The sequence below is a fragment of the Myotis myotis genome, unplaced genomic scaffold, assembly GCF_014108235.1.
Source record: "Myotis myotis isolate mMyoMyo1 unplaced genomic scaffold, mMyoMyo1.p scaffold_m19_p_9, whole genome shotgun sequence".
NCBI lineage: Eukaryota > Metazoa > Chordata > Mammalia > Chiroptera > Vespertilionidae > Myotis > Myotis myotis.
The window spans coordinates 20,268,805-20,294,100 of NW_023416401.1; the positions used below are offsets into that span (position 1 = coordinate 20,268,805).

Below are 25,296 nucleotides of genomic sequence, written 5' to 3' on the forward strand. Positions count from 1 at the left end.
GAATGCAGCTCCTCGGCTCAGCAGGGCTCATGCGTCTCTGGCTCTCGCCCACCTGGCCCAGCTGCAGGGAGCACCCGCCCCCGTGCCTTCCTCCGTCTCCTGGCCCAGCCCCAGGTCTGAGTCAGGAAGCTAACTTATACACAGCATATGTCAAAGTGTTTTTACTGTTGTGGTCCAGAACACAAATAGTCACACTAGAAAGTTCTGTGACCCAGAGTCCAGCTCTAGTGGAATTATGTGGAAGAAATGCGGTGAGCGCCGCTGGACAATTCAAGAATGAGCACGCCCCCTGAATGAGCCAGTCCGTCTGGTGGTGTCTTATGGAGATTTTAGGAACTCAGTTAAGATGATACTGAAAAGTGTAAACAGAGTTTGCCTTTCATATCTCATTTCTGCCCAGCTCCCACCCCAGCCCCGTGGGATTGCTTCACAGGTGGCAGGGTTGCTGTGTACTGGTGCTCAGGTTGTGCGCGGCATAGGCTGTTACATCCAAAGGGGCACCATCGCCCATCAAAATTGAAACAAAAAAAGTGGGCTGTTTGTGAAGCTCAGAACAGATTTTATGGATGTGCTGGGGCCCATTCTCTGACTAAATGGGGGTCTCGTTGCCACACTGCAAAATGTGGTCTTGGAACAATGACGCCTTTAGAACTGTCGGGGTTTTATTTCCTTTCTGGTTTTTCCTGCGCCCCCACCTGATCTCCTCAAAAAGTTCACCCAAGGCGGCGATTGCCCTCCTCGCACTGCTTGGCTGTGAAAGCGGTGACACAGTTGATCACTTTTGTTTTGGTTTACTCACTCTTTTTATTGCTGTGTCACAAAAGCACGCAGATGCTGGTAATTTCCAAGCGAATGACAAAGCCACGGAGGAAGCCGGAGCTGAGCTGTGCACCAGCAGGGGGCAACCACATTCGCAGGAGGCGGGCTGACAAGCAGTTTCCCCAAAAGCGTAAATAGAGCGGAACAGCCAACTTCATAATGAATGGGGAATCGGTCTCCAGTTCAGCTTCTGCTGGTGGAGACGGCCAAGCTGTTGCCGTGGACAGGCTGTGTGCCCGGCCTCCTCCTCTGGGCTCTTGGCAGGCTTGAGATTTCTTTGCTTGACCACATCGGCGTATGTTTGGGGACGGAGGTGTTTATAATTTGGAGTCGAGCCCAGTATGTGGGCAGAACACTGGAGAAAAGGCACATGGGTGCATGGGTGAGGTGCTGGCGGGACAGGCCACCTGCAAAATGAAACGGGGCCTTTGTTCAAAAATTATCACGCATTTCGACATGGTGATAGCAGAGCACTAACCACGCCAGAGGCCTCCTCGGCAGGACTGCTCAGCCCCACATCCATGCCGCTGGCCTCGGTACTAACCCACCTCCAGAAGTTGGGGGGACATCTATGGATGGGGTCTCCAGCTGTGGGGAAAACAGCCTCAGGGACCCCAGGGCACAGAACCCCACAAGTCAAAGACCAGGCAGGCAGCAGGAGCAAAATTAGCTCCCTGTCCTGGGCCACAGACAGACAAAAACAACCAAATAGCTCCAATGGAACAATCCTTTTTGGAAGACGATTTGGCAAAAACCCTTTGGCTCAGCAATCGCGCTTCTGGCACTCGCTCTTCCACGGTCACCTCTGCCCAGAGGGCCACGGCAGTAAACACGGGGATGCTTGTCGCAGGGTCACTTGTGATACAAATGAAAACACGCACACGCCGGTCACAGGGGGTGGGTGAGAACCCCGCCGCAGACCGGAGGAGGGTCCTTCGGCAACAGGCCCTGGGTGGGGGACCCCCAGGGCCCAATGTTAACACTTCTTTCTGTTGCTGTGTGTGGCACCCACTCTGGCCGAAGCCTGGGTCCCCCTGTGTGACTGCCCACTCCTTGAGGAGACTGACTGTAAGCCAGGTCTGGAGCAAGCTGTCTGTACCCCAGGATCCCCACCAAAGTCCCGGGTGCTTCCGCCTGCCGAATAATTCCTGTGGCTGGAGGAATGCGCACAACGGTGCTTTTGTTTTTAACTAACAGCTCTATTGATAAGAAAATGATGCACCATACAATTGACCCATTTCAAGTGTACAGTCCAACGGTTTTTTGGATACTCACAGAGTTGTGCAACCATCATCACAATCAATCTTAGAACATGTTCGTCACCCCTAAGAAATGCCATCCCCAGGAGCAGGCACTCACACAATGGCTCGTAATCCAAACCGGCCTGGACCTGTTTCTGTGACGAGGCTGGGGTGGGGTCATGCCTGCTACACAGAGCGGGGTGAGTGGGAAGGAGGCTGGGAAGGCAGCCACCGTGGTCACCGCCCCTGTGCTCCACCCACCGGGCTCGGGCTCGGGGTGACATCCCTTTCCCACCCCTTGCCCAACAACGCTGACGACCTCCTGCATTTGCCTGGCTTTCAGAGATGCTTTCCCTCTCTCACCAAGTCTCATTTTTTAAAAATATATTTTTATTGATTTCAGAGAGGAAGGGAGAGGGAGAGAGATATAGAAACATCAATGATGAGAGAGAATCATCCATTGGCTGCCTCCTGCATGTCCCCTACTAGGGATCGAGCCAGCAACCCAGGCAAGTGCCCTGACTGGAAATGGAACCATGACCTCCTGGTTCATGAGTCATTACTCAACCACTGAGCCACGCCCGCTGGGCCCTAGTCTCATTTTAAGACCGTCTCGAGTGCAGCAATCATGGGCCAGATCGGCCGTAGAAGGGATGTGTGGCTGGGACTGGGGAAGCCCAGCCTTAGCAGAGGGGACAAATTATGCAAAGACATGGAGGTCTGAGGGAGACTGGGGAACTTGCAAACTTGCAACTGGAAAATCAGTTCCTGTGGGGAAATGGCCAACACTGAGGCCCACGCGTGTCCGCCAACCTCACACTTCTGGCAGTTCTTTCTTTACTTCCAGTTTCTGTGACGAGGCTGGGGTGGGTCAGGTTAGAGGCTGGCATAGATTCTTTGTGGATTTTCTCTTTCCCTCCCTTAGAATGAATTCTTAATCTGGAAGTGATATTGATATGTTTGTCCTTTTTGTTAGCACTCAATATTTGGTCCATCTTTTTTTTTTTTTTTTTTTTTACTTTTAATTTTTGCTCCTTTGCATTCTGTGAACTGGCACTTTGGTCTGCTCAGATCTGGCTGGAGAGCAGGGGACGAGGTGGTCACATGTTAGAGACAGGGAAACCAGGGCTGTGGGAGTCAGACTCACAGATAAGGGGGTGCGGGTGGGGAGGAGATAACTGCCATTTTGGGTAGAAATTCAGTGAGATGAGTCAGGTGCTGCATGACTGGTGTTTAACTCCCTCTCATCAATGTTCACTCTACCCTGTGTGGGTCCAGGATTGCTTGCCTTGCCCAGGAAGGTGGGACGAAGCGGTGCTGCCTGGCCTTTCTCCACCCTCTGGGCATCATCTGTGTCCACGCGATTCTCAGGGACGATGGGTAACGTGGTCAGTTTGCGAGCCTGGCCGTGTGTCTGTCTCCCCTGGGAAGTTTGCTCAGGAAGCGCGCCCAGCTCCCAGGAGCCGCAGGCAGGTTTCTGGAGAACCTCCAAGCCCCGGACAGACCCCATCGTGAGCGGGGCTCTGCCTGACTTCTCTCCCCCCTCCCGCCTGCTGCAGCTCTGGCCCCTTGTCCCGCCCAGTGAGTCAGCTCCCGCAGAAGAACCCGCTGCGAGCATGCCCTGCCGAGCGCTCCCACTCCCGGGTGTCCTCGGCCGAGAGCTTGTCCCTGGATGGCTTTTGGATGGAGGTGGAGTGGATCCAACAGAGGGATGAGCTGAGAGAAGAGGATGGCAGCGGGGGCGAAGGCCGGCCCCCAGAGGGTGAGGAGTGCTGGCAGGGGCTGCTGGGCGGAGGGAGGCCCCTGTGGCAGGGGAGACATGTGCAAGCTCCAGGCACAGACCGTCCGTGCAAGGGCTTTATCTCTCTCGGGCTGTTGCAGTAGCTTCGTCCCCGGTCTCCCTGCTCCCCCCTCGCTCCCTTGTCATCCTAAATGAGATGACGCCCCTCCTTAGATTAGGTCACTCAGCACACGTGTACAATTGCCCCTTTCTTGCCAGGCACTGTTTTAGGCACCAGGGATACAACCGTGAACACAAAACAGTCTCCCCATGGAGCTAACATTTGAGTGGAATCCTAAATCCTTTGCTCAACATCCCACAGGTATCCTCACCTCTGTCAGCGTGTCTGTTATCCATACTGCATAGTCAGCCGCTGCAAACTGAGCCTTGTAAAGCAACCATCATCATTATTCTCACAGCGTCACAGTTCTAGGGGTCGGCAGGGCTCTGCTAGGCGGTCCTCACTCTGGGGCTCCTGTGGAACTACAATCAGAGGGTGGCCAGGGCTGGAGTCGTCTCAAAGGATTTCTCACTTCTGAGTCTGGTGGTGGCTGTGACGTCAGCTGGGCCTCATCTAGGACTGTAATGCCTACTGTTTGCTTCTGTGTGGGCCTGGGCTTCCTTACAGCTAAGCAACTGGGTCCCAAGAGCGGGAGGAGAGAGAGAGAGACAGAGAGAGACAGTGAGAAAGAAGAGGCAGAAGCTGGCTCGCCGTTCATGACCCGGCTTTGGAAGGCAGGCAGAGGCACTTCTGCTACACCCTGTTTTCCTGCGCCCAGCCCATATCCCAGGGGAGGGAATTAGATGTACCTCTTAATGGGGTGTGTGTCAAAGAATTTGGGGACATGCAAAACCTACACATCACAGGTTACAAGGCTTTACAAAATCAGCCCCAGGCCCCTCTGCCTCATGCCCTCCCACCGCCTTCCTATGTCTCCACTTCTGCCTCCACTCAGGCCTCCTTGCTTCCTTGACCAGGAAAGCACACTCGAGCCTCTGAGCCTTTGTCCTCACTGTTCCCTCTGCCTGGGGCGCCCTTCCCTCAGGGATCTTCCTGGTTTGTTCTTGCCAATCAGGATTGGGCTCAAATGTCACCTCCTTGGAATATTGACTTCCTTAAGTAAAGCAGCACCCCGCCCCCCACCGCCACTAGGCCCTTGACCCACCTTATTTATCGTTAGAGCACATCCCGTGCCTGATATGACACAGTGCGTTTTTTTGTGCTTTGTCTGTGTCCCCCAGTAGAATGTAAGTTCCAAGAGGTCTGGGCCATTGCCCATCACTGCTGTACCCTCAGGCCTAGAACAGAGCCAAGCCCATTCTTGTACTCCTCACGTGTTCGATGAGTGAGGGAATGAAAGGGCATGGGCACAGAAACCTGGATTTGGCCTATGAGTCAGCTGTGTTAGCCCATGGTGTACAGCATGTGTGGTCATGGGGGAGACTCAGATCTCCTGGGAACCTTCAGGAAACACTGGTGTTTGGAAGAGGAGAGAAGTGGGTCCTGGCATCACAGTGGGATCGGTGCCTTCACCAGCTGGCACAGGTCAGGGGAGGACCCACAACGTTGTGGCCGCCCTGGCAGCGTTTGTTTGGTTCCCAAGTGCATGGGGGATGCGGTGGGGAAACGTCTGTACATGGCACAGCTCAGGCTGCCTGCCGTGAAAGCAGTTCTGATATTTTGAACCACCAGCACTTGGTTGACTAATTGGTCAAACTGGGCACCCCAGCAAGCAGCTCGCACATGGGTACAGCTTCCTCCCCAAGTTCTCGTCCGCTTTCCCCATAATAAGACGGAAATCACCGGTGTTTCCCAAGTGTGATCTGAAGACTCCATTGTATTAGAATCATCTGGGCAGGAAGGCGGGAAGGCAGGAGTTCAAGTTCAGGTTCCCAGGTCCTGAGCCTGAATTTCTAGGGCAGAATCTCTGGAGGTGGGACCCAGGGACCTGCAGTCTCAACACCACCCCACAGTTTGGGAGAATGGTTTTTCTGTAAGACCATGACCGTTTCCTTACAAAGCACAGTTGGGGGGATTATTCCAACACAGATAAGGTCTTGAATAGAGTGAGACTTTCCAAGGGGACAGCAGCTGCTTGCCCGTGCTCTCCATGCTGGGCCCATGTGACCCTGTGGTGATCTCTGTCAGATTTGGGGGGGGGGGGTGAGTCATTGGCTACATTTCAGAGTCAGAACATGCAGGCGCCCCTCCTCAGCCTGCTGTGTCCAAGAGAATATGATTGTATAGGTTTAAATCCAGATACTGGTTAATGCCAGCCATGCCCCCCAAATTCTCTGATAGTTTGTTAAGTCTTCTCCACATTGAAGAGTGTGGTTGGTGTTAGTGGGTCTCGTGGTCAGATGTGTGGGTGTTTCTTGCACTCAGGTTGAGTGTGTGTTTCTGCATGTGACTCGGTTAGTGCGTGTGGCGGAGAGTGTAGTTGTGTGTGTTTATCTGGATGGTCTCCCTCTATTGGCAGAAGGAGAAACTGAATCCCAGTGGCTACAGGACACAGGCCTGTCGGACCTCCTTGGTGGCCTGGGCTTGGACAGTCATCACCGGGGGCTCCTGTCCACCCTCACACAGACCCAGGTGGCCGCTGTGCGCCGCCGGCTGGACATCTACGCCCGCTCGGCACGAAGACGCCCCAAGGCACCTGTTAGAGATGTCAGGGACATCTTTGGGGGCTTCAAGGCAGGGGTAAGTCAGCAGCACAGGGTGACTGCAGGCCCTGTCTGCTGGGCCCATTCACACCCTCAGTGAAGCTGGTCCTGCTGCAAGGCTATGCTGGCGGTGCCTGCAGGCCACTGTGTCCCCAGGTTGCAGGCAGGGCTGTCTGCTGTGTGTGCATTTCCTGTTGCCACCACGTGTGCTTGCCTGGGCTTAGGTTCTCTCTCTATATAACTATTGTCGGGACAATTCTAATATGTTTGTATCAGTTGTATATCCTGCCGACACTTGTAACCTGAGAGGTTACAGGCATTTTATTCTTTCTTTTGTACTTGCTGAAGTGGCATGACACGTGCTTAATGCAATAGGCATTGAAGGCAGAGAGGCCTGGGCCAGTGCTCCCCCCCCCCCCCCCCCGCCCCCCCCTCCCACACACACAGAACCTGGGGTCTGGGGCAAGATCTCTGCGCTTCAGCTGCTCCATCCATGAAGACGGGGTCACGAATGGCTTCTATTTCCCAGGGTTGGGAAATAGAATTAATTGGAAATTGTCTGTAATTTGTTTAGGAAATGCCTTCAGAAAATGGGGATTCAGGTATGAAATGGACCCCGCTCAGTTCCGGGAGCCCTAAGTCTCCTCCAGGTAAGTGGCCTTCATTTTCCTGGGCCCTGGGAGTCCTCCAGGCTGCACAGGGCTGCTCTGTGAGGTAAGGAAGGTGCACACCTCCGAGCGTTTTTCTCCTCCTGCTGGTTCCTTGCCTTCCCTGCTCCAGGGCAGCAGAAAGAAAGCCCAAGGGACAAGGTTGGCTCTTGAGTGGGTTTTCCCATCAGACCCATGGACCTTAGCCTGGAAAATTACTTCCTGGGGCAATGGGCCTTAGCCAGGAAACTACTTCCTGGGGCAATGGGCCTTAGCTAGAAACTACTTCCTGGGGCAATGGGCCTTAGCCAGGAAACTACTTCCTGGGGCAATGGGCCTTAGCTAGAAACTACTTCCTGGGGCAATGGGCCTTAGCCAGGAAACTACTTCCTGGGGCAATAGGCCTTAGCAGGGAACTACTTCCTGGGGCAATGGATCTGATCCCTAACGGTATTGATTTGGTCCTGGGGTTTTGATCCTGGGAAATCACTTCTTGGGGCAAAGGGCTTGAGTCTTCAGCTTAAGAACTTGCTTCTGGGGTCACGATCTCAGCCCCCTGGTCTTAGGCAGTCCCTACTGAGAAGGGCCGAAGCCTGAGAAATTGCTCCCTGGGCTCTGGGCAGGAGGCAGGGAGGCGGCAGGTGCTGACGGCCTCTCTGTCCTGTTTCCCCGCAGCAGCAGAGCCTGAGGGGCCGCCGGCACCGGCTGGGATGGAGCACGCCTTCCACATGGACTCCGCCTACTCGGAACAGGCCGCACTGCTGCTGCAGAGGGGCAGGCAGCCCCCGGGGGGCACCTGTGCCTGGAGCAAGGGGTCCCTGCCGGTGAGGAAGCCGCCCAGGGGGCTGGGGCAGGCCCCGCTGACCGTTCCTCTCTACTCCTTAGGGAAAGTGCAGTAGCCTCTTCTGCAGTGTGAAGGTGCTTTCATTCACGCAAATAGGATTTCTCTATTTACTTTGAAATAATTTTAGAATCACAAGAAGTTGCAAAAATAGGAGAGCTCCCATGTGCTACTCACCTGGTTTCTCCCAGGGATAGTCTCTTATGTAACCATGGTGTGTCCAAGTTTTTAAAGACTGACTTTCTATTTCTAAAGCATCATAGATAATTAATGTTCAACATGATCATATCTTCTATCCTTGATGATTTGATTTTCCCGTTAAACTATGGGTGATAATAATGAATAATGCTGAAGATACCACATATAGACCTTTTACCATAGACCGGGCATATACCAAGTACTATACATACATGATTTAATTTCATCTGTTATGTTAACGGCAATTGTGTAAATACTTAAAAATAGTGATAGTTATAATAATTGAGGACTTACTTTGCCAGGCACTGTGTTTTATCACTTTATCAAATTTAATCTCCCCCCAAAACCCTGTGAAGTGGATACTGTTGTTAGCCCCACTTTACAGGTAAGAAAATTGACACACAGAAAGGTAAAATTATTTACCCAAACTCACAGGTAAAGTCAGGATTTGAACCCAGGAAGTTTGGCTCTATGCACCATAACATTACAACCTACAACCACAGCACGCTTCCTTTCCCTTAGCACTCGAATGGGCACTGGGGCATAATCTGGTCAAGTCCTCCAGGCAAATACGAAGCACATTTGCCCCTCCCTCTTGCTGTTTTTCGACTTTTCACCTATGGCAGTGGGCATGAATCGGGGAAGGCGTGGGAGGGGCGGGGGGGGGGGGGAGGGGGGGGGCGGGAATATCCCTGTAGATCCCCACTCTTGCCTCTAGATGGCGCGGTCGAGCATCATTTATTTTTCCATCAATATTGAGGAATAGGAGCATTGGGTTGGGGTATGGCAGAGCAAGGATAGGGATAGGTGGGGCGAGGAGGAGCAACAAAGGATCAGAATAGAAGCAAAATAAGAGGCCCGTGGGGGTGATCCCTCTCCTCCAGGCCTCAGGTTGGAATACAGGCAGTAAAGGGAGCTTCCCACTACTGTTATGTGCTTGGCACCCTTTATACCCCTTAGCCCATTTACCCTCAAAAACTATGAGGTAAGCACTGTTGTATGATTACAAATGGGGAATTAGAGGTTCAGAATGTGAGGTGGAGGTCAGGTGGAGGTGGGACTTGAACATGGGATGAAGCCCTGAGCCCCTGTGCTCATCCACTCTGCTCTTTCTTCCCCTAACCGCCCGGGGGTGGGATGGGATGGGGGCAAGGCCTCAACACACTTACAGGACATCTGGCTTGCTTGTCTCTGCTTCCCTCCCTAGAAGTTTAGGATCCCCAAGGGCAGACTTGGCTTGACGAGGATTGGAGACCTGTCCTCGCAGGACCTGAAGAAGATCGCCGCTCTGGCCCTCATCGAGCTGACTGCGCTCTGCGACGTCCTGGGCTTGGACCTGAAGAGGAGCAAGGCGGGGAAGCAGAAGGCAACAGGTCAGCAGTCCAGCACTTCAAAGCCCTGTGACTAACGTCCTGGCTTTCTCATTGAGCGAGTTGCATGGGGAATCTTGTACCAGAATATGCTTAGCTGCTTTATTTCCTTCAGTTCTATGAACTTGTTCTGCATCTGAAAACAGTTCCTGCTCACTGTAGGAAATTTGAGTAAAATCCAAAAAGGAAAAATATAATTCAGATGTAAGCACTATTTGCTTTTAGAGTATCATCTTCCACCCTCACCCCATGTATATACACCCTTTTTTCACTTTATAGTATAGAATTATGGACATTTCTGAGTTTTCGTCTCATTCAGCTATTGCCACAATAGTGCTATATAACAGGCAACCTCAAAACTCATGACTTAAATCAACAATTGTTTACTCTTGCTCAGATGTTGGTGGGTGTCCCCAGATTGGGCTCATTGCTGCACATTCAACTTTGAATGCATCTTAGATTGTTTTAGAATATACTGGTGAAGTTCTGGGTATATATTACCCTTCAGTAGTATATGAGACTGTTCATCTCACTGCATCATTGTCAACATGACGCATTGTAATTTTTTGTTTGTTTCTTGATAAAGACAAGAGGATGATGGATGGGTAGACCAGGAGAAGGGGTTTAGTAGAGAAAGGGGTAGGCAAGTGAATGAGAAGGAAGAACATTGCCGAGTAGACTTGGAAAGATGAGTTTATCTGAGAAGCCTGCAAGGCAGGATGGTTGAGAAGACCTGGGAAGTACATTTCATTGGAACTTGGTCCATCCCTGCTGAGCAAAATCCTCTACCCCAGACCATTGTTACACTTGGCACCCAGTGCTCCCCGGGGCAGCAGCACCTTTTCTTTCGACGCCTCTTTATCCAGTTGAGACGTTCTGCTCTGTGATGCATCTAATGTTCTCATTATTGCTGAGGCCTTGTGTTCTGCTTGAGAGCAGGATGAGCCCAGCCACCCTCCAGAGCTAAGGCCTCACACAGGGAACGGAGTCTGATTCTACTCGCCCAGGAGATGTTGCAGGCTGGAGCCCAGCTGTCATTCCAGGAAGTGAAACACCGCTTCTACTCTTTGGACTTCCCGCAGAAACTCGCCTTTTTGGGGTGTCCCTCGAAGCCCTGCTGGAAGCTGACCGCAAAGCCCTCCCCAGCACCCAGGTGCCGCTGGTACTTCAAGCTGTAAGTTGTCCCCAGATTGGGCTCAGTTAGCCAGCCAGAGGCTGGCCCTCGGCACCCTGGTGGCTGGCCTGGGAGATACGATGTAGACTTCAGAATCAGGAGACCGGGGTTCCGATTCTGGCTCTGACACATGCTAGCTGAGACTTGGGTGGATTTTTGAGCCTCTCTGAGCCTGCCTTTCAGTGTTTGTGAAGTGGGGTTAGAATAACAGTATTCTCTTATTAGAGATTGAATGAGAAGAATGCATATTTAGGAAAAAAAGCTCACAGAACAATGCTTGGCTCATGGAAGTGGCCAAGAAAGCCATTCTTGGCCTCTCTCTGCCTTGTTTTTTTGGGGGAGACAAACACACCAGTTTGAATCCCACTTTTCAGTGGTTGCTGGTTTAAATGGTGGTTTCTTTTTCTCACAGCTGCTGTCCTGTTTGGAAAAGAGGGGGCTGGACATGGAAGGCATTCTCAGAGTGCCTGGATCGCAGGCCAGAGTCAAGGTAATGGCTTGGCTGCCCCCACCTCGCTGAAGTTGCATCTCCCAGCATCCTCACGTGTGCGCTAATCCTGAAGAGAACCCAGGTCACGGCCTGTTGGTCTCTGTTTTCGTCTGGGATTCACGCGGGTTTGAACGGCTAGAGGTGGCACAATATAGCATAGGCTTGAGACTGTCGGCATCTGTTGAGTGACTTACACACATTAGGCCATTTAATCCTCACAAAACTCCTATGAGAAGAGTGCTGTTATTGTCCCCATTTTGCAGATGAGGAAACTGAGGCCCAGAGAAGTGATGGAGCAACTTTTCCTGGAGCCTTGAGCCAACTTCTCATTAGTGCCCCTCTTTTCTTCAGGGGCTGGAACAAAAGCTGGAGAGAGATTTCTACACTGGCCTGTTTAGCTGGGACAAGGTTCACCACAATGATGCGTCCGATTTGCTCAAAAGGTTTATCCGGGAGCTGCCGGCACCTCTGCTCACTACTGAGTACCTGCCGGCCTTCGCCGTGGTGCCCAGTGAGTGTCCCAGCCCTTTGCATTTGGGGAAGAGCTTTTGATGGCCTGGGAGGGAAGGTGGTGGGAAGATGGCACTACCTGATCCCTGCCTGATGGGAGAGGAAGGGCATGTGTGTGTGTGCATGTGTATTGTGTGTGTGTGCATGTATGTGTGTGTTGTCTGTGAATGTGCATGAGTGTGCGTGTGCAGTGTGACGAAGCGAACCAATTGCATTTCTGACCCTGGGATATACCTCTCAGCCTGCATGTCTGGGCGTGTGTATGTGCATGTGTATGTGTGTGTGTGCATGAACATGTGTGTGTTATTTTTTATTCACACGGTATAGCGAGCCTCAAGACCAGCACTGGTTGGGGCTCTGTCTGAGCTAACATTAGCCCAGGAAACAGTTCTAGGCCTTATAAAGAAGGGTTTCCTGCCCTGGCCACTGTGGCTCAGTTGGTTGAGTGTTGATTCATAAACCAAGAGGTCACTGGTTCAATTCCCAGTCAGGGTACATGCCCAGGTTGTGGGCTTGATCCCCAGTAGGGAGTTGTGGGAGGTAGCCAATTGATGTTTTTCTCTCATTATTGTTCCTATCTCTCTCTCTCTCCCTCTCCCTTTCTTTCTTTCTCAAATCAATGTTTAAAAAAAACATTTTTTTTTTAAAAAAGGGTTTTTTGGAATCTCCCCTCCCCCAAGAAGGGGGCTTCAGACTGAGGGAGAGTCTCTGGCCTCACTGAGAGACTGAGGCCAAGTCTGCCCTCTTCCCTCAGACATCCCTGACCTGAGGCAGCGCCTGCAGGCCCTCCACCTGCTCATCCTGATTCTCCCGGAACCCAACAGGAACGCCCTGAAGGTGAAAGCTACCTCCAGCTGCCTCCACGCTGTCATTTCAGCCCACAGCCACAGTAATGGCTCCAAGTGTGCCCATTCATTCATTCATTCATTCATTCATTCATTCAACAACTCTGCCAGGAGCTGGGGTGCAGTGATGACCAACAGTGATGGCCTCATCTTTCCTGAGACCTTTTCCCTAAAGAAAGGAGATGAGCCCTGAGAGGACATGGTGCTCACTGGAGTGTGCACTGCCCAACATCATTGTTGGTCTCAGGGAGAAGGCTCTCTGCCCAGATAAGATGGGTGGACACTGAGTCAGTGAAGTAAGGTTAGGATCATCCCTTCCTACAGGACTTCTCAGAGCCTTGATATGCCAAGGCTTTGCGAATCTCTGGGTGGGACTAAAGTGTGTAGCAGTTCCTGAGTCAGGTGTCCAGGGACCTCTTTTGTTATGGAGAGCATTGCATTGCATGGTGTTCCATGGAGCACTATTTTGGGAAATACTCACTTGGGGAACTCCTACTGTGTATTATGGGAGCGGGTATTCAGGACTGGGGGCTGGGGCTGGGGTGCAGCCCAGGCTTAGGTCCCAGCACCCTCCTGGCTGTCCTTGGGTCAAATCCAAGACATACCGCTAGGGTGTGGCTGTGAGGAGACCCCGGGTCTACTGGAACCCTTGTCTGATGTGGACACAGGAGGTCCTAAAGGAATATTTATAACCAGATAGACCTGGGCTCAAGTGACCATCACGCCTTGCCCTTCAGCTTTGTTGAAGAGACAGCCTCTTTGAGTTTGTTTCCTTTTCAGTAAATGTAGGCTAATAATACCATCTGTGTGATTGTTTGTGGAACACAAGAGCTAATACAGAAGGAATCACAGAGTAGATGATATGGTACTTAGCAAGTGTTTAATACATTTCCTCCCTCCTCCTATCTTCCCTCCTCCCTCCTTCCCCCCTCCCTTCCTTCCTTCCATCCACCCTCATCCACCAACCATCCATCCATCCATCCATCCATCCATCCATCCATCCATCTTTCCATCCTTTTATCCTCCCTCCTTCTGTTCATCCTTAATGTCTATGTGGTCTGGGGCACATTCTCCAAGCCACAGTTTTCCTTCTCTGTATAATGGGCACAAATGGTAGAACCTACTTTAAAGAGTTGTGGGAATTAAATGAGGTGATAAATGCATGTAAGGTGCTAGCTAAGGGACCAGGAACACAAAGAACACTTAATAAATGGCAGCTATTACCACCATCTCCCTTCCTTCCCATTGTCTCTGCTTCCCTGTTCTTTCCCTTGCCTTTTGGGCAGATTCAGACACCCCAGATCCAGGTGAAGGAACTGTGTTGGGCTTGCCAGGAAAATACCCACTCCCCAGAGTGGTGGCTCTTTTCTGCCTGGAAGTTGAAGTTTCACCCGGATGTCTCATTAACCTCTGAGGGAGCAGGGAAGGGGGAAAGTTTTGGCCATGTTTTGCCAGAAACAGACAGAGAGATCACAGAGTGTGCTGATGGCAAAGCTGAAACTAAAACCCCTATTCCAGCCCCTGGCTCCTTGCAAGGCCCCCAAGTAGCACAGCAGGCTGTTCTGGGGAAGGTAGGGCACAGGAGGGGTGTGCTAAGATTTGAAGAAAGTTCTGTGCCCTTCCCCAGGCACTCCTGGAATTCCTCAGGAAGGTGGTGGCCCAGGAGCAGAGCAACAAGATGACACTGTGGAATGTTTCCACGGTAATGGCCCCTAATCTCTTCCTTCACCGAGGGCAGCCCCCCAAACTCCTCAAGGGCAGAGAGAAGCAGCTGGCAGAGGGGGCCGCCGAGGTGGTACAGATGATGGTGCACTACCAGGATCTGCTCTGGATGGTGAGTGTTGTGGGCCAACTGTGAGGGGAGGGGACACACTGTCCATCTGGGTAGTAGGCACAGGCCCTTTTTCTCCTCCGGGTACAGCTGCCCTGTTGTCCCTGCCATCCATGATTGTGTGTCCTTTCAGATCCTAGTTGTGTGTCTTCTGGGACCTTTGTTGGCTCCTATGTATGATCTATGTCTTCTTTTTCCCCTGCCTTACTGTCCAAAAGGTGTCCACACTCCCACACCTCCCAGCCAATCTATGGCCATCTGGTCTACCCCAGGTTAAGGGTGTTCCCTGAGCTCCCACAAATGATTCCTTCACTTCAAAGTTTTAATGATGTTGAAAAAGCCACCCTCACCCCTGTTCTGCCACAGGCTTATGGACACAGGGCCTGCCTAAGACAGAGGCCTGAGCCAGTTAACCAAGACACCCCCTTTCCCTATGAGCCTTGCCCTGTGTAACAATCCAAAGCAAGGACAAGGGGCAGGGGTAAGGAAAGAGTTCCCTCTGTGGTGTGGACATGCAAGACCTGCTGACAGCTGGGGGATGGAACAGAAACAACAAGTCCCCTGCAGCATTTGAGACTCCCATGGATGCAAGATAGCACTGCCCAGCACTGCTGCTCAGGGCACTTCCCTTAGAAATGTGTAGCCTCTTCCTTCCATCTCTCCATTCATCCTTCCATTTAGTCACCCACCCAGCCATCCACCCATTCACTCACTCACCAATCCAGCCAGCCAGCCATCCACCAACTCACTCACCCACCCACCAACCCATGCATGCATCCATGTACCATTTAGCCATCCATCCATCCATCCATTTATCTATCCATTTATCCATCCACCCACTCACGTACCCACCAACCAATCCATGCATTCATCCATCCACCTACCCACCAATCGATCTATCCATGATTCACTTACCTTTCTTCCCTCCCTCCCTTCCTTCCTTCCTTCCTTCCTTCCTTCCTTCCTTCCTTCCTTCCTTCCTTCCTTCCTTCCTTCCTTCCTTCTTCCTATTCTTCCCTCCACCCATAAAGTTATTAAGATAATTTTCAATTCCAGAAACCAGAAAGTGAAGCTCTCTGATCTTCTCAGTTTCTCCCTCATCACACCCAGGTGCCCTTTGTGTTCTAAACATACCAAATGCCAGCTGGTTCTCCTCACTCATCCTGCACTTCACACCTCTGAGTTTTTACTCATGCAGTTCACTCTGCCTGAAATTCCCTTACTTTTTTAGAAAGGATGGAAACTGGTAACCTCTGCTTATTATTTTTCTTTTCTTTGTTTGTTTTTTCTTTTCATTGAATTTATTGGGGTGGTACTTGTTAACAATGTTCAGGTGTACAATTCCACAACACAATCTGTACACTGTATTGTATGTTCACCACCCCAAATCCAGTCTCCTTTCATCATCATTTATCCCCCCCCATACACTTCTCCAATTCCCCCTACCCCCCCCCCCATAGCAATTAACACACTGTTGTCCATGTCCATGAGTTTTTTCTCTTCTGTTCAACCCCTGTAACACCCCCAGTGCTCTATACACCCCGGCAACAGCTGTCAGCCTGCTCTCTATGAATCTGCCTCTATTTTGCTTGTTAGTTCATTTCGTTCATTAGATTCTACATATGAGTGAAATCCTATGGCATTTGTTTTTCTCTGACTGGCTTATTTCACTTAGCACAATACTCTCCAGGTCCATCCATGCTGTTGCAAAGGGTAAGATTCCCTTCTTTTTATGGCCGAGTAGTATTCCATTGTGTAAATGTACCACAGCTTTTTTATTCACTCCTCTACTAATAGACACTTGGGCTGCTACCAGATCTTGCAGTGAACATAGGGGTGTTTATATTCTTTCGAATTAGTGTTTTCTGGTTTCTTCAGATAAATTCCCATAAGTGGAATCACTGGGTCAAATGGCAGTTCCACTTTTAATTTTTTGAGGAACTTACATACTGTTTTTCACAGTAATTGCAACAAACTGCATTCCTACCAACAGTGCACTAGGGTTCCCTTTTCTCCACATCCTTGACAGCACTTGTTTACTGATTTATTGATGGTAGCCATTCTGACAGGCATGTGATGATATCTCATTACTAGAGGCCCAGTGCATGAAATTTATGTACTGGTAGGTCCCTAGGCCTGGCTGGCAATCAGGGCCAATTGGGGTCTTCTGGCTGCTGGCTGGGGCCATCCTTCATTCTGTGCTGCCCCCTGGTGGTCAGTGCACATCATAGCGAGCAATTGAACTCCTGGTCGAAGTCCCAAGGGGACATTTTGCATATTAGCCTTTTATATATATATAGACTAGAGGCCCAGTGCATGAATTCATGCGCCAGTGGGGTCCCTCAGCCTGGCCTGCGGGATTGGGCTGAAACCAGCTCTCTGACATCCCCCAAGGGGTCCTGGATTGCCAGAGGGCACAGGCCAGGCCGAGGAACCCCACTGGTGCACGATTGGGGCTGGGGAGGGACGCAGGAGGTTGGCCAGCCGGGGAGGGACCGCGGGAGGACTCCAGAGCATGTCCAGCCCATCTTGCTCAGTCCCGATCAGCCAGACCCCAGCAGCAAGCTAACCTACTGGTCAGAGAATCTGCCCCTTGGTGGTCAGTGCATGTCATAGAGAGCAGTTGAGTGGTCTTAGCATATTTTTAGCATGTTATGCTTTGATTGGCTGAATGGACAACCAAACGACCAGACACTTAGCATATTAGGCTTTTATTATATAGGATGATTTAAATTTGCATCTCTCTAGTGATTAGTGATGTTGAGCATTTTTTCATATGTCTATTGGCCATCTGTATGTCCTTTGGAGAAGTGCTTACTCAGGTCCTTTGCCCATTTTTTAATTGGGTTGCTTGTTTTTTGGTGTTGACCCTCTGCTTATTCTTCAAGACCTAGTCCAGTGATGGCGAACCTATGACACGTGTGTCAGAGGTGACACATGAACTCATTTTTTTGGTTGATTTTTCTTTGTTAAATGGCATTTAAATATATAAAATAAATATCAAAAATATAAGTCTTTGTTTTACTATGGTTGCAAATATCAAAAAATTTCTTTATGTGACACGGCACCAGAGTTAAGTTAGGGTTTTTCAAAATGCTGACACACCGAGCTCAAAAGGTTTGCCATCACTGACCTAGTTCAACAGTCAACCCTATGGAAAACCCCTGCCTCTCCCCCATACAGGCCTGTACCTACAGCCCATAGTTCCTGCCTTCTCTGTGCCCCTTCAGCTCTGAGGTCATATGGCTACTAAAACACGTCTATATATATAAAAGGCTAATATGCAAAGTATCTCCTCGGGAGTTTGACCAGGAGACCGGGAGTTCAATCCCTCGCTATGACGTGTGCTGACCACCAGGGGGTGGCATGGAACATGGCGGGTGACCAGAGGCAGCAGTGGGGCACTGAGGGAGTGAGGGAAGGAGGAGGCAGGGAGGCGGAGAATCTGATCAGCCCTGATTGCTGGCCAGGTTAGGGACCCTACCTGTGCACAAATTTCATGCACTGGGCCTGTAGTTTGATTATAACACTTTTTATTGAAGGGAGTTTTAAAAAGTCAAGAAACGCCTACATGCCTTCTTGCTGTAAAAGTTTTAGGCAACGTAGATGTAGGTACACAAAATGGGAGAATTCCCCCTCCTTCTTCCTCCATGTGTATCATCCTGTTCAGGCATCATAGAGCCAGTAAGCAGAGGGGCCCAGAACGGAACCAGGCCTGTCAGACCCCAGAGAACATGCTTCTCATTCTCAGGGTCATGGAGACAGGATTCTCCTGATGCCCTCTGCCAGCTTCTGATTCCAGAGGAGTAGGGTCCCTGTGGGAATTTGCCAACGCAGGGCTGGCTGGGGGTTCTCCGAGCATTAGCCCACTCCAGGTGTGTTTGGGGACATCCCTGCCTGAGTGTGCCCATGAGCAGCCATGCCACAACAGGTGTGGGAGCCTCCAGCCAAAGCCAAGGTGGGCTCTCCGAGTACCTACTCCATGGCCCTCTTTAGGGGCCAAATGGCCCCTCTCTTCCCGCCAAACTAGTGCTTCAGTTCCACGTTCAACAAATATGTATTGGCAACTCCGTGTGCGGTGCCGGGACAAGGAAGATGCCACAGGGACTGGCGGGCTCTGCCTCTGCCAGCAGCCCCGTGCTCCCGCTAAGACGCGATTCTCTCCGGCCAGGTCTCCTCTTTCTTGGTCGCCCAGGTGCGAAACCTGAACGACAGCAGTAGCAGGCGCCCCCAGCTCTGCGACGCGGGCCTCAAAACCTGGCTGCGAAGGACACACGCAGACAGGGACAAGGCGGGGGATGGCCCCGAGGCGGTGAGTGCCCGCTCACACCCCAGCCCCAGACGCGGGAGAAAGAGGCGGCGGGAGGGCACCTAGCGCTCCCGCATCCTCCGGGTATTCGCTGCCATTGCGCTTCCGGTTGCAGCCACCAGGGGTCGCGCCGGCCCCACCGCAGGGAGCGAGCGAGAAGCAGGTGTCTTAGAAACCGGGGAGGTGACAACGCTGAGGAGAGGGAAATGGCGTGGTGCAGGGACTAATAGAAGCTGTCTTCCTGCCCCATTTTAGGCAGCCCTTTGTCTGCCTGGCGGAGGGTTGGGAAAGTGGGAGTCGCTTTGCGGGGTGTGGGGTGATTTGGACCAAGAAGGGGTAATAGAAGGAAAGGGCTTTCCAAGAATATTGAGTGCTCCTGGGAAGAATCCTGAACAGGTTCCTTATTAGAGTTCCAAACAGAGAAATTGACCTGTGTCGCGTTGTGCATGATGTGCATGGGGGATGAGTATTTATATAAACCAATGTGCGTGTGTTCGTAGGTGCATTTCATGCCCTCCTGTTGTGTGTATCAGTATGAACGCATCTACACGCATGTTTTTGTGCCTGTGTTTGTGTATGCACACTGTAGGGGCGTCATGTATGTGGACAAGGTATGATCGGTGAGTAAGCGGCTGGTGTATATGTGTACGTGAGCATCTTTTATTTTTAGTGTGGGTATTTGTATAAGTGCACGTGTGTGCATATTTATGTGCACACATTTGAATTCCAGGTATGCATGTGTGTGCCCATGCCTATGGAGCTTTCTCTCTCTGCAGACTCCCACAGTGGCAAAGATCCAGGTGGCCTGGCTTATCAAAGATACCCTGGAGGTGCCCCTGACCCCCAGCACCAAAGTGGCTCATGTCCTCAGGCAGTTCACAGGGCGCCTCAGCCCTGGTTTACAGGGTCAAGAGGGCAATGAGGACAAGGACAACCTCCTCCCACGGTAAGGGGCACCTCCCCAAGACAGGAGCCTCTCTCCAACAGGGAGCAGGGAGCAATTCCGAGGAGGGGTCCCCGCTCAGAGCCGAAGGCCAGCAGGGGAGTTACACAGGCTCTTGACCTTTCCCTTTCCGGAGTGGTCAGAACTGGGTTCTCCAACCTTCTCAGAGAGCCTCTTGGCTTCAAATAAAGTGATAATAGCATTCATTTATTCCGTTTAACAGGTATTTCATGAATGCCTGCTATAGACCCTGTGGAATGCTAGAATCACAGTGAAAAGCGCAGTCAGGGGCCCTGGACTTACAAGTTCATAGTCCTGTGGAAGAGCTAGACATGTGTCAAATAGCCACAAAGTCAAAATCAGGCAGTTCACAGGGCAGGTCATAAACTGTATTCAGTTTTATAGGAAATACAGGGAACAATGTGGATGTAAGACAAGGCACTTGGTATAGTCTGGGGAATGAGGTAAGACTTCTAGACACAGAAAATTGCATGTGCAAAGGTCCTGAGGCAGCGTGGCCAAAGAGCTGAAAGAGGATCAGAGGGGCTGATATGCAACTGTCATTCCAGGATGCAAGGAACAGCTTGAGCTCAGGTGCCTCCATGATGGACCGAGCAGTGTCAGTCATTAGCAAGTGTCTAGTCCAGTTCCTCCTTGTACAGATGGGAAAACTAAGGCCCAGAGAGGGGAAGAGGCTTGCCCAGAGCCACAGGCAAATTGGGAACAGATTGTGGAATTGAATTCATATGGTAATTACATGATACTTATATGATAACTATAATTATCATACATAATCACACAATATTCACAATTCATTTTAACTCAGAATTTGCCCCTCATAGCAGGCTCCTGTCCCCACATGTCACTCCTCATCCCGCCACTCTCATAGCTTCCATTCTGATACCCAGCAGGTGGGGGCCTTGTGGTGGGGGACCCATGACCAGCCCTCCCCGAGTGCCGTCCACCTGCCCCTTCCATGTCTCTGGAGCTGAGCTCCTTCGTGGCTCCAGCTTTCTCAGGAAGGCCCTTATGCCTCATCTCCCGGCTGGGACCAAATATTAGTGAGGACGGCCCTTCCAGGCCTGGGGTCTGGAAGCAGTTGCTGGTCCTGCAGCCTCCAGCAGAAGAGGTCGGTGAGTCTCTCCTCTCTGTCTTGCAGCAGCAGGTTGAGGAAGTCAGCCGACATCGTCCTCTGCGAAGTTGGAGGGAATCTTAGTAAGTTCCCAGTGGGGAGTGGGTCTGAGCCCAGGCCCCTGCAGCTCTCCGACCATCAGGGCTCACTGGGCCCCTCTCGGAGAGGCCAGAGTCCACCTTGGGTTGAGCCTTTCCCTCAGGCCTCTGTCTCCCAGAAAACCAGGTAGAACCCTGCTGTGAGGTTAAAGGTCAGCTTGTGGCCACGCCTTAGGATTCCATCTTGGAGTTTGGAGTATGGCCTGGAGTGACCTCTGGCTTGGAGAGGGCAGGATTTTTTGCCCAGTGCCGTGCTTTTCAGCACCACTGCTCTGGGCCTGTGGCCATGGATGCCTTAAGGCAGTGGTTCTCAACCTTCCTAATGCTGCGGCCCTTTAATACAGTTCCTCAGGTTGTGGTGACCCCCAACCATAAAATTATTTTCGTTGCTACTTCATAACTGTAATTTTGCTATCGTTATGAATCGTAATGTAAATATCTGATATGCAGGATGTATTTTCATTGTTACAAATTGAACATAATTAAAGCATGGTGATTAATCACAAAAACAATATGTAATTATATATGTGTTTTCCGATGGTCTTAGGCGACCCCTGTGAAAGGGTCGTTCGACCCCCAAAGGGTTCGCGACCCACAGGTTGAGAACCGCTGCCTTAAGGAATTCTGCAAACACATATCCAGCTTTGAGGGGCGCCTGGCTCTGTGGGAACCAAGAAGGACAGCTGTCCTCAGCTGCATTCTTTATAGCAGCAACTCTCAAACTTTAAGGGTGTGTCAGAATCACCGCAAGGCTGATAAGACTCAGGTGGCAGGGCCCTGAGAATCTGCATTTTAACAAGTTCCCAGGAGCTATTGATGCTGCGTTGAGAGCCACGAGGCTTTGGGAGTAGTCAAGCATTGAGGGGGTGCTCCTTAGGAAGAGCCTTGCAACGGCGGGAAGGAGGAGAAGGGGTGAAGTCTAGCCTTGGCCACAAGGAGGCTCTGGAGCGCCAACTGCATCAGCGTAGAGGTAGGGAGGGTGGTCGTCCTACCTCTGTGTCAATCAGTCATTGGCCATAATCCCGCCCCACCCCCAGGCATCTGACGTCAGCGGAGGGCAATTCTGAGCCAGGGGTAGCTGTGAGCCACAGCAGCCAAGGTTCACACAGGTGCGGTGTGTGAGCTTCCTGGCCGGGTGAGGAGCTTCGGGTGGGCCAGCAGCATCTTCCAGAGACACCACCCTCAACCTCCTTGTCCCTGCTTCCCACAGGTGAGCATCGCCTGGACCCAGACGCCTACCTCTTAGATCTGTACCGCGCCAACCCCTATGGCGAGTGGGTCATTAAACAGAGCCCCACCTAAGCCTGGACGGTACGGAGCAGCCCTGGATGCCACAGCCCGCCCCCCGGGCGGTGTAGCCACCGAGGGAGCACAGCTGCTGAGGGGAGGTCTAGCTCCTCCTCCAGGCGTCTTCTCTGCAGCGCCCCTCAGGTCCTGGAAGCGCTCTGGCTGGCCGGCTCCTCCCCCCAGAGCCCTGGGAGGGATGCTTTCAAGTAGCCCTACAGCGAATGGGGGGCAGCCGGCGAGCTCTGTGGCCTTGGCCAGCCCCTTGCACTCTCTGAGCCCCCTGGAAAGTTGAAGGGGGTTGGGCCTCAGGCAGTGCAGGGCTGACACTGTGGCCAAGAACAGCCCCCGAGAACTGGAAAGAGAAAAACTGCCCTTCACAGCTTTCAGTGTAGCTTTGCACAAGCTTGTGATTTTATAATATTTAAATTCTGTTGGAACATTAAAGGCACAAGTTAAATGTCACTTTTACTTTGTTCAAGTTTTTTTCTCCCCAGCCCCGCTCTCATGGGTGTTGTTCTGGCAATAAGTTAACATGGGCGCTTAGGGAGGGGGATCCTTGTTTCTCAACGTGGTCTGGCCACACCTTGAACCTGCAGCCACCTGGAGGGGCTGGAGGAGAACGCAGAAGGGGGAGGGATGGAGTCATGACAACAGTTGTTGAAGGGGGGGGGGGGTGGTGCTGCTGCAGGGACAGCTTCTCTGAGCGCCTGTCTCCACCTGTTATCTGTTACGTCCCAGGTCTCTCCCTTCCTCCCTTCCCCTGTTCTGGGTCTGTCTCCTCAGGGCAGATGAAGCCTCATTCATTCACTCACTCTTTCATTCATTCATTCATTCATTCATTCATTCATTCATTCAACAATGGATTTATGAATCCCTTAATATATGCCAAGGGCTTTACAAGTTTAATTTTCACAATAATCCAGTGTCTGTTGTGTTCCCCCAGAAGCAGACCCTGAGATAATGATGCAAGTACAAATAGTGATTCCCAGGAAACAAGGGAATGGGGAGATGAGATAGAGAAGTGGAGGCAGCCCATCAAAGAATGCATGATCGAGGAAGTTACCACTGTGGGCAACCAGAGCTTAATTTTGCTGGAGAACTCTGAGGAACAACGTAGAGGATATTGATCAGAGTTATTCCCACCCAAGGGGAGGAGTGGGGTATTTAATCATCAACTCCTGTGAGTCATTGGTTGAGGGCTCCTCCTGAGGAGGGTGGGCGTTTGTTCCCCGGCACTGTCAGCCTTCGTGAGTGCAGGCATGGTGGGCTCCAGGAGCCAGAGAAAGCGCCCCGGTAAAGACATACAGATGCTGACAATTAGAAGTTGGCCGCTGTACACTGAAATAGTACTAGCTGAAGCGGTACTAGTGTGCAGTCCTAGAACCTGCTTGACCCGGTAAGGTGATAACCATGATGGTGGTGATGCTGATGGTGATGGTGATGCTGATGATAGTGATAGCAACGGTGATGTGGTGGTGGTAATGATGATGATGGTCATTGTGGTGTGCCGGGAGCCGGTCCATGCTTGCTGTTTCAAGGGACCTGGCATATATGGCATACTGTTCTTAATATGTTTGCTCACCTTCTTGGCACTATGTGTTTTAACCAAGGTCTCTGAGAAAGGTTGTTTCCCCAGGTAGGGATTTTCCCCTGAAGTTAGGGAGGGAATAAAACCTCTTAACTAAGTGCCAGGTGGGTAATTAATCACTTTAACTATGAACAATCATGCTTAAGCTACATAATCTTTACTCCCTGGAATGGAGATAAGAAACGCCCTAACCTTTGTAATAGAGATTGATAGGATTGAATCAACTGGTATAAATACAGACGTAATAAGACAGCAAGAGACAGAACTTAGAATACGGAACCAAGAGAGAGAGAACCTAGGCACAGAACCTACACAGAACGTTCTCTAGAGACAGAAGAACTTCGCTGGAGAGAACATGGCAAAAGATCCTGGACAGAAACTGGCCTCAGAACCTAGAGACAGAACCTAGCGAGAGAACATGGCAAAAGATCCTGGACTGAACCTGACTACAGAAATTGGCAAGAGAACCTGACTAGAACCTGGTGACTGAACCCGGCTGGAGAACCTGGTGACTGAACCTGGCTGGAGAACCTAGCAAGAGAACATGGACACAGAACCTGGCTGGAGATCTGAAGCAGAACCTCTCTGGAGATCCAGACCAGAACTTGGCTGGAGATCCTGGAGAACCTAGCAAGAGAACATGGACACAGAACCTGGCTGGAGATCCTAGCCAGAACTTCGCTGGAGATCCAGACCAGAACTTGGCTGGAGATCCTGGCTAGGCTGCTGATCAACTGAACGCTGTCTCCGCGTCATTCCTTCTTCGCCGACTCCGTCCACACCTTTGGGGACCCCTGGACCTGCTGGGGTTGGACCCCGGCAGTGGTGGTGGTGGTAGTGCTGGTGGTGGTGGTATGGTAATGATGATGATGGTCATTGTGGTGGTGGTGGTAGTGCTGGTGGTGGTGGGATGGTAATGATGATGATGGTCATTGTGGTGGTGGTGGTAGTGCTGGTGGTGGTGGGATGGTAATGATGATGATGGTCATTGTGGTGGTGGTGGTAGTGCTGGTGGTGGTGGGATGGTAATGATGATGATGGTCATTGTGGTGGTGGTGGTAGTGCTGGTGGTGGTGGGATGGTAATGATGATGATGGTCGTTGTGGTGGTGGTGGTAGTGCTGGTGGTGGTGGGATGGTAATGATGATGATGGTCATTGTGGTGGTGGTGGTAGTGCTGGTGGTGGTGGGATGGTGATGGTGATGATATTGATGATGGTGATGCTGATGATAGTGATGATTATGGTGATGATGACGATAGTGATCAGGATGGTGTTGACAATGGTCCAAAATTTTAGTGTCTTCTATGCTTTCTTGTACTTCTGTCTCTCCCTTCTTGCCCTCTTAGCTATCCTCTGTAAAGTGGCCCTTTTTAAAACAAAATTCAATTCTACTAAAATTCAACCCTACAGAAAACCTTCCAGAGGGACCCCATTCCACTTAAAACAGTGTCCTTACCCTGACCTATGAGGCCCATTTAATGTTTCTGATGCCCTTTCTCTCACGCTGCCCCTCACTGTGCAGAGTCCG

General features: G+C 51.3%; 1 protein-coding gene across 12 annotated transcripts in view; it reads left to right on the forward strand.

Moving 5' to 3' along the window:
- Window positions 1-22,641, forward strand: part of ARHGAP40 (Rho GTPase activating protein 40) — a 28,934-nt gene extending 6,293 nt beyond the window's left edge. The window contains exons 2-16 of one of the 12 annotated variants that reach the window (XR_004970035.1): window positions 3,620-3,822; window positions 6,321-6,541; window positions 7,079-7,154; window positions 7,827-7,975; window positions 9,398-9,563; window positions 10,568-10,734; window positions 11,147-11,224; window positions 11,576-11,735; window positions 12,489-12,571; window positions 14,207-14,413; window positions 18,582-18,722; window positions 19,496-19,665; window positions 20,822-20,877; window positions 21,930-22,001; window positions 22,103-22,641. Coding sequence is in view for 10 of the 12 variants with exons in the window: in XM_036322987.1 (XP_036178880.1) it covers window positions 3,620-3,822; window positions 6,321-6,541; window positions 7,079-7,154; window positions 7,827-7,975; window positions 9,398-9,563; window positions 10,568-10,734; window positions 11,147-11,224; window positions 11,576-11,735; window positions 12,489-12,571; window positions 14,207-14,413; window positions 18,582-18,722; window positions 19,496-19,665; window positions 20,822-20,877; window positions 22,103-22,194 (1,969 nt within the window). In the remaining 2 variants the exon portion in view is untranslated. The other 11 variants (XR_004970036.1, XM_036322988.1, XM_036322990.1 and 8 more) reach the window with 11 other exon arrangements.
- The last annotated feature ends 2,655 nt before the right edge of the window (window positions 22,642-25,296 follow it).